The 14,093-nt window shown below is 36.1% G+C and overlaps 1 protein-coding gene across 1 annotated transcript in view; it reads left to right on the top strand.

Moving 5' to 3' along the window:
- RpL11 (ribosomal protein L11) overlaps positions 1-4,108 on the top strand; it is a 75,700-nt gene extending 71,592 nt beyond the window's left edge. Inside the window, exon 5 of the mRNA XM_090406830.1 lies at positions 4,009-4,108. Within this exon, the coding sequence (XP_090262956.1) occupies positions 4,009-4,047 (39 nt within the window). The 3' untranslated portion in view covers positions 4,048-4,108. The remainder of the gene's footprint in view (positions 1-4,008) is intronic.
- Positions 4,109-14,093: the final 9,985 nt, after the last annotated feature.

Raw genomic sequence — 14,093 nt, 5'->3', positions numbered from 1 at the left:
TGGCATGAAGTCTCAAATCAGAATGCACTTTTTAGGGTGGTGTGAGGGGGGGTGGGGTATGTTTAAATATGGTGACTCCCAAGGAACACATTAGTGGTGTTACGAGGTATTCAGGTAGTGGTGTTACGAGGTGGAGATGCTTTTCCTGGTTGACTAGGACATTTGTCATAGTGCCCCGAAATATCACTGAATGTATATTGACATTCTGGACAATTCTGTTTCATATGTTTTGGTGGTTCTATGGAAAATCAGGTTGACTCTCTGCATGTTAATGCAGTCTCTCATAATGCAAAGCTGTGGTGACATCATCAATTTCCTGACATGTACCCCCAAGGGGTGTACAGGATATGATAGTACTACATGAAAATTTACGTCATTACTAACTTCCTATCTACAATTTTCCTCCAAATCAGTCTGTTACTTGTCAAGACTCGAACATTATCAGATCTTAAATTTCTATCGTCTAAGGCACTTTGTACCATATCAATCAACCTATATCATGGTCGTCCTCTGGGTCGTTTTCCTGCCAACCTGACAGAAAACACTTGTTTTGCTAATCTTTCCTTGCCCATTCTGTTCAAGTGACCATACCACCTGAGATTAGCTCTGCTAATGCATTCCTGGATGCTGACAATGTCAAGTTCTTTCCTGTATCCTCGTTTTTAATATGATATTGCCATTGATGCCATCTGTTCATGCCTCTAATATTTCTCAGGACTATCATATCTGCGGACTCTAGTCTTTGATCAAGTGTTTTACTTCTGAACCAGCTCTCAGATCCATAAGTTAAAACTGGTTTGAACACTGTCTTGTATAGCTAATTTAGTGTTCTGACTAATTTCTCTCTTATTCCATATGAATTTATTCAGTTGACTTCCTACCATACTAGCTTTGTTGATTCTGTTGTCTATTTCCATATTTAATTTACCATCTACACTAAAAATCGTGCCTAAGTAACTGAAATGTTTTACTTGTTCCACAGGTTCCCCGTTCACAACGCAGTTGACATTTTCAACAATTCTACCTATTTTCATTGTTTGTCTTTTTAATGCAGACCTTCATACCATATCTATTACAACAGTTATTCAATTTAGTCAGGGAATCTTGCAAACTTGTAGCGGATTTATTTAGAAGTATAACATTGTCCGCATAAAGCAAAGAGCTGACATTAACATCTCCAATTCTGATATCATGTTTAATACCACTTTCCTTCATAATGTGATCCATATAGATAATGAATAACAGAGGGGATAATGTACTTCCTTAAATTCTAACTGCTGACTTACAACTCAAATAAAGACTAAGTATTGCTTGATATAATGCCCCATTGACACCATATAACTGCAGCGTATTGAATAGCTTCTCTCTTGGCACCTTGTCATATGCCTTTTCTAGATCGACAAAACTTAAATACAGATCTTTGTTATATTCCCATGCTTTCTCAACTATTTGTTGTAAAGTGAAGATCTGATCCTGACAGCCTCTATTTGGCCTGAATCCAGCTTGTTCTTCACCAAGCTTTTCTTCCACAATTCTTCTCGATCGTTTCTCAAATATACTTGCATAGATCTTGCCAGGAACACTCAGTAGGGAAATACCTCTAATTCTCACATTCAGTTTTATTTCCCTTTTTATATATGGGTACTATGAGAGCTCTACTCCAATCATTGGGAATTCGTTCCTCTGTCCACACTTTCTGAACTATGCAGTGCAGCCACTGTGAGACTTTTATACCACCATATTTCGGCATTTCTGGGCGAATATCATCTACTCCTGCTGCCTTTCCACATTTCAAGCCTTTGATGGCTTTTTCTACTTCAAGTATGGATATGTATTCCTGACTGCATGCCTGGTCAGTGTTTTTTTATCACTGTGCTGTCATCACTGCTTGTTTCATTTTTCAGTTTTTCAAAGTAATTACTCCATACTTCAAGGATATCTTTTTCTCCTGTTTTCATGACCCCTTTATCATCTCTAACTCCTTTTACAGTACTCTTTCCTCCATTCCTATGCTTCTTCAACCACCTCCAGAATATCTTACCACCTTCTTGATATTTATTTTCAATGTTCTTGCCAAAGTCCTCCCATGACTTTTGTTTAGCTAGTTTTACACAGTGTTTCACTTTCTTACATTTGTCTCTGTATTTTCTCTAAGAGCAAAAGCTGACTTATTTGCTAGGAACTTTTGATATGCTTTCTTCTTTAACTTCCTGTGTCCACCATGGAGTTCTGATTTTTCTATCCTTGCAAACAACCTCACCACATGCCTCTCTGGCTGAATCAATCGGGGTTTTCTTCAGAATTTGCCACCGAATCTCCAAGGTTTGATTCCTGTTCTCAAACTCTTTCATTTTTTCTTCAATAATCTTTATGTATTTTAGTCTACAGTTCACATCTGAGAGCTGCTCGACTTTTATTCGCTTTAAAACTTTCTTACATGTTATTCTTTTCAATATGAATTTCAATTTTATCCTGCTCAAGACTAAATAGTGATTGCTTCCAATTTCAAATCCTCTGTCCACTCTGGTGTCCTGCACCAGGGAGAAAAAAACATCACTATCAACAATAACATAGTCAGTGAGACTTTTCTTATTCCTAGCCTCTTCTCTCCATGTGAATTTGTGCACATTTTTATGTTGGAACATGGTGTTAGTAATAACCAGTCCATGTCCTGAGCAGAAATCCAACAGGTATTTGCCATTATTATTAGCTTTGCTCTTTTCTCCAAATTTTCCCAAAATATTTTTGTATGCCTGACAATCATTTCCTACTCTGCTATTTAGATCCCCAACAAGGACCCACTTTTCCTTTTTCATTGTGTCAGTTGCTTTTTCTAAAGCCTCAAAAAATTCCTCCACTTCTACCTTAGTAGAATCTTTTGTGGGACCATAGGCACAAATAAGTCTCATTGTCCAGTTCCCCATTCTCATATTTGCCCACATGACTCTACTTCAGACTGCATGCCATTCAAGTAGTATTCAATTTGTGTTGAATACTATGGCTACTCCTTCTTTTCCTTGATTGTCATTTCCTGAGTATAACATTTTGTATTTATTGCTTAATAAAAACTCACCAGTTTTTGTCTTTTTTGTTTCAGTTGCCCCTATTATGTCGATCTGGTACTTATCTAATTCTTCAGCTAGTTCCATTTCTTTGCCATCAGGCTTCTTATGTTGATAGTACTGATCTAACTGTTGTTAAGTTGAGTTGTGGTGTGCTTTCAGATTTGTTCCAATAGCTGACTTTTCGCTGTTTGCCCTGGTTCCCTGCCAAAAACAACGGACGCCTTGTTTAACCTGGCGATTCCCCAGCCTGTATGAAATTTTGTCATGTTGTACCAACATTTTCTATATTGGTTGTTGACATGATGTAAGTAAATAGCACAGAAGTTAAGCAGATTATCTCTCTACTCTAGTGAAAATATTTTTCGAGATTTAAGCTATCATTTCAGAATGAAACCAACACTTCAAGCTGCACTACAGAAATGAACTGCTGTTTTGATGGAGAAAGGCTAAAACTCCTGTTGACATTTTGCTGATAGTATAAGCTGGAAAGTTGGAAAAACATTCAAATGTCTTTTTCTCATCACAGTACAAGTGCTTGCAAAATTATCATTTTGTTTGTAACTGTATATGCAATAATGCTGTTCAGATAGAGAACATTTTATATCTACAAAAACAAACGAAATGGGCATCAAGATCTGTTCCCTTGACTATAATATCTGAGCTGTTGTTTGTCAAACATGTTTAACTGCCAATTTTTAAGCAAGCTGATAAAATGAGTAATACCCTGTTGTAATTAATCATCTGCAGTTTATTTTATCAACTCCATTTAAGAATTTCTCTGTTAAGGTTAAACTGCAGCACATAAGTATTGTCTGAAATATCCATAGGAAGTTCATTTTCCTTCCCAAATTTTCGTAATGACATAATTATCTAATGTATGTTTTATTTTATTTTATTTTTACTTGTAGTTCTTATATATACATTTATTTATTTTTTTTTACAGTATGATGGTATCATTCTACCAAGTAAAAGTGGAAAATAAACTGTAGTTCATATTGATCATTTTGTGTAACAATAAATAAACTCATTTGATCAAGAAAAAATATTTTGTGTGTTCCTTACTCTAGTTTTGTCTTTGAATTTTACTTTGATTTAAATTTAATTGTAAGTTATTCCATTATGTTAGAGTATCTAATTATACCTGGTCGTCGACTTAGGTAGGACCGTCCGCACTTATGACCACAAAAAAAAAAAAAAGAATAAATTAATAATAAATCAGGCAGCTACGTGTACGATAACTATAGGATACGATAGTTATCGTACGATAACTATCTCTCACATACACTCATTCGCTTTCAAGCATCTGTTGTGTGTGGTGTATTAATTCAAATTCTACTGAAATACTACCCATAAAACGTCTAGTAAAAGGAAAATGCTTTCATCTACAGATACGCCAGCTAAGAAGCCAAGGAAAACTATTGATTTAGATTGTAAAATGAAAGTTATCCAGAAGTAAGAAGGCGGAAAGAAATTGAATAGCACGTGACTTGAAGTTATCACATTCCACGTTATCGACATAGTTAAGGGCAACGAAAGAATTCCGGAAGCTGTGAAAGGTTCCGCACCTATGAAGTCTACAGTTTTAACCAAACAACGACAGGGACCCATCCATGAAATGGAGAAATTGTTGTTTATGTAGGTGGAAGATTTTATACAGAAAAATTCACCCATGAGCCTTTGCACAGTGCAAGCGAAGGCTAGAAGTCTGTTTCAGAGTTTAAAATCACACACCGGAGACGATTATGCAGAAGATTTTCAGGCTAGTACTGGATAGTTTAAGCGTTTTTTTAAAAAAAGATTTGCTTTACATAATGTACGTGTCACAGGAGAAGCAGGAAGTACAGATGAAGCCCAAAAATTCGTTGTTGGTTTTGACTCTTTAATCAAAGAAGAAGGTTGTCTACCAGAACAAATATTTAATGTAGATGAAACCGGCTTGCAATGGAAACGCATGCCTAATCGTACGTACATACACCAAGAAGCAAAAAGGATGCCAGGATTCAAAGCTTTTAAAGATCAGTTGACTTTGTTGCTTGGTGGGAATGCAGTGGGTTTTATGCTGAAGCCGTTTATCGTTCAGAATACCCTCGTGCATTTAAGCACATCAACAAGCACACACACTGCCCATTTACTACCGTTCAAACCCTAAAGCTTGTATGACTCGAGCACTGTTTGAAGACGTTCATGAACTGCTTTATTCCCCAGGCTCATGAATATTGTGCAAAGGTATCAAGATTTTATTGATTATGGACAATGCCCCTGGACGGCCTTCAACATGATGTTAGAGTGGTTTTATGCCACTTAAAACAACCGCTCTCATTCAACCCATGGATCAGGGTGCTATTTCAGCATTCAAGGCTCACTACCTCAGAACAACATTCGCACAAGCCATCCAAGATAGATTCTGATGCTGATTTATCTTTACGAGACTTGGAAGCAGTACAACATTCTTCAGTGTATCAAGAATATTTCGACCGCATGGGAATGTGTAACAAAGAATTGTATGTTGGGAATTTGGAAAAAGTGTAAAATGTTATGCGAATACATTTGAAGGATTTGAAAAAGGAGAGGAACTGGAAATGATTACAGAAAAAATAGTTAAACTTACAAAAAAATCAAATTAGAATGTGAAATAGAAGACTTAGAGGAGTTGCTAGATTGTGAAATAAAAGAACTTTCGAATGAAGAGTTGATTGAATTGGAAGCACAGAGAGTGTCAGAAGAAAAAGCGAGAGAGGAAGAAGAGGAGCCAGAAAAGAAATTCACTGCAAAGAGTTTATCAGATTCTTTTTCGCAACTGAATAAAGCCCTCGCCAGTTTCGAAGCAGTGGACCCTGATGTCGAACGATTCACAAAGGTTGAACGTATCATTCAAGATGCTGTGCGTTGTTATCGTGAGATATATGAAGAAAAAAGAAACAAACTGTTCAAACAAAGCTCAGCATGTTCCTCATGAAGAGAACATTTCCTACCTCAACCCAAGAACATGACCCTGACGATCCACAACCCAACACAAGTATAGATTAAAAATTGATTTTGTAAATTTCATTTGTATTAATTTATTTTTGTGTTTACAGTACAGTATTATGTATATTGTACATAATGTGAAAAATAATTACACTGGCCAAAAAAAAAAAAAAATTTTTTTTTCCCCTGCTGATTATGATCTGACACTTGTTTTTTTTACTAATTTGGGTGCGCTAATTTCAAATATCAAACCCATTTCTCTATCACGTCAGGTTTTTCCTCTGGCATTTTCTTTTTGCTAATTTGTAAGTTTTTGATAGTTTTAAGAAGGCAGTACTATTTAGAGGATAAAAAAAAATCGCTTTTTTAATATTATTTTCTAAAAGTATGTACTTTTAAAAATCTGTTCCTAATTTTTTATCAAGACATTCGAAAAATTCCCGAAGATATAGCCTATTATTCAAAGCGGTGTGCAGATCAGAATCGGAACACTCACCGTTCTCGCTTGTTAGTAAACGAATAAATGCGTAAGAACCTGCAATTGCACGTACTGGCGCTTTGAATGCGAGAGAGGGCGATAACCGACCTAATACATTTAGGTGATGAAAAGTAGGCGATGACAACTGCCTAAAACAAATGAATGCTATATATGCGTCATAGCGGACAAAGAACGATCGAAATCAGTCAACCGTTAATCGATTGTGAAAGTATGATGAGCACTTATAACGTTTCAATAAAGTCTGTTTTTTTTTTTTTTTTTTGTCTTGTTAATTGCATGTTAGTCCGCAGTGAAGAATATACATCATGTCTACTACTTGAAATTGTGTCGATAGTGTAGATTCCTGCTACATTTGTGGCAGCTTTACTGTTTTCAGTCAAAGGACAAATATCACTGATTTCGTTAAGAAAGTGTACTTTGCATACTTTGACGTAAAACGTGCAGATCAGGACAATTCATGGGCTCCAAATAAAGTGTAAGTCATGTGTAGAAAATTTACGACAGTGGAGCAAGGGAAAACGCCAAAAATCAGCTTTTGGCATTCAATGATTTGGCGTGAACCGAAAAATCACGTAGATGATTGCTATTTTTGTTTATAAGAATAAACAAAAATAGCAATTTTGTTAATAAGAATAAGAAAAAAATTGCGTATCCAAATCTCGACTCAGCAATTCGGCCAGTTGCTCATTCCAATGAAATAGCCGTGCCAATTTATAAAGGACTTCCTTTACTTGAGAACGAGCATGATCGGGATATGCCAGATGTTCTTGAGGAGCAAGACCCGGATGTTGATTTAGACAATGAAAATTTAATTTCTAGGTCTGGACCGCAACGTTTTACTCAAGCGGAATTGAAAGACTTAGTAAGAGATTTGGGCCCATCAAAGGAATCATCGGAATTGTTAGCTTCAAGATTAAATGAAAAAAAAAAAAACTTACTGGAGCAAGATACGAAGATAACTTTTTATTGTAGCAGGGAAAGTAATCTTGTACAATATTTTAAACACGAGTGTGGGTTTGTTTACTGTAACAATGTGTCAGGTTTACTAACTGAAATGTGTTATATACAATATCATCCAAATGAGTGGCGTTTATTTATCGACAGTTCAAGCAGAAGTCTAAAGTGCGTCTTACTACACAATGGGAATGTATATGGCTCAATTCCTATTGGCTATTCAGTCCACTTAAAGGAAACATATGAGGACATTAAAAAGGTTCTGAAGTTATTAAAATATACAGACCATATCTGGATCATCTGTGCGGATCTTAAAATGGTGAACTTTTTACTTGGCTTTCAAAGAGGATATACAAAGTTAACGTGTTTTCTATGCTTCTGGGATAGTCGAGCTGGAGTCAGAAACATTGTCCTCTTAGAATATCCTTAAATGTTGGAGAACAATGTTATAAATCAACCTTTAATCGACAAAGAAAAAATCATTTTTCCACCTCTACACATCAAACTAGGTCTTATGAAGCAGTATGTTAAAGCTTTAGATTTACAAGGTGACTGTTTCCAATACATATGCGAAAAATTTCCACGACTTAGTTATGAAAAAATTATAGCCGGTGTATTTGATAGATCGCAAATAGAACTTTAATGAGAGACCCAAATTTCATCAACTCTATGAACGAAATTGAGAAAGAGGCATAGACTTCATTTACGATGGTTGCGAATAATTTTCTTGGAAACAAAAAAGCGTGCAATTACAAAGATCTAGTGGAAACAATGCTTGAAAATTTCCAGTGCCTAGGTTGCAACATGACCATAAAGTTTCATTTTCTATACAATCACCTTGATAGATTTCCCGAGAATTTAGGTGCTGTAAGCGATGAACAAGGCAAAAGATTTCATCAAGACTTAAAAACTATGGAAGATGGGATTCTCACATGATGGCCGACTACGGTTGGAGTATTCAACGGGATTGCCAAAACAGAACACAGCAGAAATTGCTACAAACAAAAATTTATTCCCTGAAACTCGTGTAAGTAAAATTATTTTTTTTTATAAATATTCTTGTAATTTTTAATGAATATTGTTAAGTAGTTATGTATCTAATTATCGGCCTCTCTCGCATTCAAAGTGCCACTACAGTTTCTTATGCATTTATTCGTTTACTAACAAGCGAGAACGGTGAGCGCTCCGATTCTGATCTGCGCACCGCTTTGAATAATAGGCTATATCTTCGGGAATTTTTCGAATTTCTTGATAAAAAGTTAGGAACAGATTTTTAAAAGTACATACTTTCAGATAATAATATTAAAAAATCGATTTTTTTGATCCTCTAAATAGTACTGCCTCCTTAAAACTATCAAAATCTTACAAATTAGCAAAAAAAAAATGCCACAGAGGAAAAACCTGACGTGATAGAGAAAAATGGGTTTTATATTTGAAATCAGCGCACACAAATTAGTAAAAAACAAGTCTCATATAAAAGTCAGCAAAAATTGTGTTGGACTGTGTTATAAATGTAAAAGATTATAAATTATAAATATGATAAAAAGATTAGAAAGGTTAAAGAATACTGTTAATAAATATATGGCCGACATACGAGCTGTCAGCCAGAACGGAAGTCGACGATCAAGTGTACTCGCTATAGAAGAAGACTATCTGAATGCATTTCTGATGTGGTGTGTGGAAATGACTCCATAGCTGTTTGCTTCTCTGTTTGTACAATTTATTATGGATTTAATACTGTAAAGATTATCAAAGAATTTAATTAACCTGTTTGAAAAAAAAATTAGGGATATATATATATATATATATATATATATATATATATATATATATATATATATATATATATATATATATATATAATATGTAAATTGGATAATCAAAGTAAGGCTGCGGGTAACATTTTTAGATGTCAGCCATGTTATATATTACCCTGAAGTAGAAGAGCAAACTGCTTTTAGAGATCAGCTGATTTATTGCTGAATTCAGTTAGCATCTTCAATGTGTGCTTGTTAGAAATGTGGGGTGTTACTGCTAGTTATATAGTGGAAAATTTCCAATCTGGTGGATTATATTGGCTTGCTTCTGGCTCCATTTGTAGCAGTCTGTGTCAATACAGTAAAGGAATTAAAATGCTAACTCAGTCCTAGCTGCTAAGATTTGCTCTCCAGATGACAGACATACACATTTTTAATTTTTTTAACTTCCATCTGGTCTTCTCTGAAGGTATGGCCAAATCAAGGCTTGCTGCATTACTGGTATAGCAATGCAACATCTGGAGCAATCCAGGTGTTTTACTTACAAGCACATTTATTGCATTCTGAATAGCATCTGGGTACTTAGGTAGTAGCACCAACCAAGAACAGATAACTTTGATACATCTTTTAATAACAGAAATAAGAAACAAGATCTGGCACAAATATGCCATTGTTTTTTATTGATGCAGCAGGTAAAACCCAATAGAAAAAATGTGACCCTTCTTTAAAAGGACAGACAGCATCACTCAAAACAGTGTAACTACAGTGATATTATACAGTCACCTTCATTCTTGAATTTTCTTTTTGACCAATTTTTGAGTACTTTTACCACTACTGAGATATTCTCAGAATGTGTCGCCAACACTTAGAAAATCTACTATTTACTAAGAGAATACCAATTATGGTAACATCTCAAAACTATTTTAGAGGTATGATATAGGATTTCCTTCATGTTTTATTTGAGATGTTCAGAACCTAAAGATGGAGAAAAAGGTAAGAGGTGCATCCTGATATGTAGGGATAAGTCACCTGGTTCCAACCAGGAATATCCTGATTCAATATGCTAAAACCTCCAACATTGATAAAAGCAGGGATTTCAAATGTTCTATTAAACTCTACATCTCTAATCCACTAAGTTACATGATACCCATATTTTCTCATGTTTTACATGTGAGAGATATGGGTATCATGTAACTGCCTGTCATGGCTTCATGTGAGTGATGTTGCAAAGAGCATTGAAAATGTTCTGCAAAGTAACATAAATGTCAGTTGTGAAGGAGACCATCCAGCATACTCCCACACTTGCAGAGGTGAAGGATGAAAAAGAAATACATCTACAAGATATCCACAATTCCTGTCATCTAAGGAAATGGCATAAATGAAACAGTCTTCCATCTAATTTTAGCTTATCTGGACTTTATGATAATGAATACTTTGGAGTGTGTTAGTTACCCAACCTATTTCCATCTAACTCCTGAAACTACTAAAATAATTATGTTCAGTGGGAATCTGCTTTATGGCAAAGGCATCACAAAGAAAAAGAAAAACATGATCCCCCAGGTACAAAAATATGATACTTCTCTATGCACCAGTGGCACACCCAGAGGGCATTTCTTTTTCATTGTTCCATCTTTGCATGCATGGAGTAGGCTAGACTATTTCCTTGACAACTGACAACACCTATTTCTGTTAGAAGACATTTAAAACCCAGATTTCACTATAAGGACAAAACTAAGCAAACCTGCTCATGAGTAGTTGTCCTCATGAGCAACCACACACTTCTTTGCTGCTCTGAAGAAGTAGCCATTTGCCACTCAGTGGGATTTCATTTATTTACTACCAGGTTCGGAGTTAACACAGATCAATCTTTATCTCATATTTCGGCTACCTGAGCTCATACTTATGGGTGAATAATGGACGCTACTGTGAGCCAGCACTAACTTGAATGGGCAAGGCTGGAATGTTATATCCTTGATGATAATGACTGTCTTCTCAACGGACCCAGTGCATTCTTTCATATGTCTGTCTGTTATATAACTTAAGATGTAACAAACTGGGCTGATGATGTAGTAACAACTGCAATTCCAAAACATCTGTGATATCCAGAACACTTGGATGCTTGCATTCTGGTGCATGTATCCCTGAGTACCAAAACAGCCAGCAAAAAAAAAAAAAAAAAGCGTGTAGGATAAAAAGAAAATTTCCCAGGATGTTTCAAAAAAAGTAAATGTGAGTTAGCCAGTCTCATCGGTGGAATCTCAGGTTTTCCACTCACCAGAACACGAAATTTTCAGATATAATATACTCGCCTCTAATAGTCTTAGTTGCTTTCTCCCATGAGCTATATTTTGTAGATACTATGTTACATCAAATCTCAATCTAAATGTGGTTGGTTCAGAACATTGTTAGACACGAATCAAAAGTTTTGGATTCAATTTACATAAAAAATGCAACAAGTGCAAAAACGTGTAAAATCTGGAAAGTGAAGTTTAGATATAGAGTATATAATTTTTCTACTCTGGAACATAATGGTGTGTAATTCTGTACTCAAAAGCAATTGCATACACTTGAAAGAGAAAAGTTTTGTCAGAATGACAACAGTTTCCCAGCTCAAAATTTCTACAAATTGGCTAGAGCCATGCAATCAGTCAGTCTTTAAGGGGTAACTAAAAAGCATTTTCTCTTTGGTGCTGACAGTTAAACCTAGTGGCATACATTTAGAGAAAACGTCTTATGGATCTCTTCTCAGCATGAGACAATACCCAAGTTGTCGTCAGACTGATATCATAAATCATATTTGCCATCTCCAAACCAGGGAAAAAATATCAATACAAGCATACCACTATTGATCGCTGTCTTTGTAAGATATTGGAGAAAATGGTAAATGCCAGACTTCCCTAATAAGAAAAATGATCTTTTCATGTCCCATCTTCCCCAATGTGGCTTAGGGGACACATTGGGGAAAACATTGTCATTTAGCCTGTTTAGAAACATGTATAACAGAAGCATTCGTGAAACATCTGGTTTCAATTTTATTTGACATGGAAAAAGCTTATGAAACAGCCTGGGGACATTGACATGAAATGACATTCACAATCTAGGTATAAGGGACATCTTCCTGTTTTCATTAAAAACTTTTCCTGTAACTTAGTATTTTAAGTCTGAGTAGGAATCGCCATTTCAGCCATATCACCGAGATTGTCATGGCTTGGTCTGTGACAATGCTATCAAACTGAAAAATACTGAAAAACCATCTTTGCAATGCTCAGTATATGACCACAATTCACTCATTTTCGTAATCGAAAGTGAACTTCAACAAGCTGTCTGTCTGTCTGTTCATGGAATATTAGTAATGGATTCACGTTTTCATCAGAAATATTCGAAGCTTTGTCTAGTCACCCAGACTGAGTTAAAGATGGGAAAAACTGTAATCCACTTAACAAGCTTACGAATGTGGTCTGTAAAGTTATTGGCCTCGACCATAGACGGCAACATAATCGGCACGACTTTTTTTTCTTTTTCGAAGTTGGTACATCTGTAATAAGCATCTATGTGAAATTGCAGGTCATTCCATCAAGTAGTTTATTTTATACAGCTGTCTGAAGCAAAAGTGTTGTTTGTATCTCTTGAATGGATAAAATTGAGAATAGTGCAAGTGTAAAATTCTTTGTAAAAGAAATTCATTCGAAGTTCATAAAAGTTTATGGGCACTCTTCTTGGTTTTTCGACAATTAAGAAATGTGCTGCCGAGTGTAAATGTGGACGTACCAGCCTTGAAGATGATCCATATGAAGGACGTTCAAAAAGTGTAACAACACCAGAAATTATTATTATTATTATTATTATTATTATTATTATTATTGTTCCGGGAAACTCCAAGGAGTCGACAGACTCATCGAGGAAGGCCCTATCATCATGTCAAGAACAACTATTCAACATTCACACAGTATCTATCATACCTTGCCTTGAACTCATTCATGGTCGTGGCACCCACAACAGACTCTGGAAGCTTATTCCACTCATTTACCACTCTCCAAGTAAAGAACCTAGCTCTAACACCCTTGTCAACAACGCTCTTGCCCAGCTTCCATGCATGGCCCCTAGTCCTCCCACCACCAGTCATATTTTCAAAAATATCTTCTGGGTCAATCTTATAAAAACCCTTCAGTAATTTGAATGTCTCGATCATATCACCCCTTCTTCGCCTATCGTCCAATTTCTGCAACCCACAAATCTTCAACTTATTCTCATAAGGTTCATTCCACAGACCTGCTATCATCTTGGTCACCGTCTCTGGACCCTCTCCACTTCCTCCCCATCACGAAGAAACCCTGGTGCCCATAGCTGGGCACAGAAGTCCAGATGGGGTCTTATCAAGGCTCGATACAGAGGAACAACTTGTTCGTCTCTGCATGTTAAAGTATTTTTCAGAAGCCAAGTGATTTGGTGAGCTGTTTTAGTTACTTTTGCAATGTGCCCCCTAAACTTCAACTCCCTATCCACCAACACTCCCAAATCCCTGGCCTCATCAATCTCCTGGAGTATGGTTACACCAATGCGATATACTGCTGCTATTCTTTTCACCCCAAAGTGCATAACCTTATGCTTTGCCACATTAAACTGACATCCATTTTTCCTAGCCCAGTCCTCCAAACTATCCAAATCATCCTGAAAAATTTTGACATCCTGTGCACTCACAATTGCTCTACCCAACTTTGCATCATCAGCAAACAAGTGAACACTTCCTCTCAGATCGTTTCCAATATCATTGATGAACAAATTGAAAAGCAGTGGTCCAAGAACAGAGCCCTGTGGCACTCCACTAGTCACAAGACGTCTTTTAGACTCCAC

This window comes from Typopeltis vanoorti, chromosome 17 (genome assembly GCF_054136105.1).
Source record: "Typopeltis vanoorti isolate ZY-2024b chromosome 17, IOZ_Tvanoo_1.0, whole genome shotgun sequence".
NCBI classification, from domain to species: domain Eukaryota; kingdom Metazoa; phylum Arthropoda; class Arachnida; order Uropygi; family Thelyphonidae; genus Typopeltis; species Typopeltis vanoorti.
Note: the sequence above shows the minus strand (reverse complement) of the source record. Positions and strands in the feature narration are given on the sequence as shown.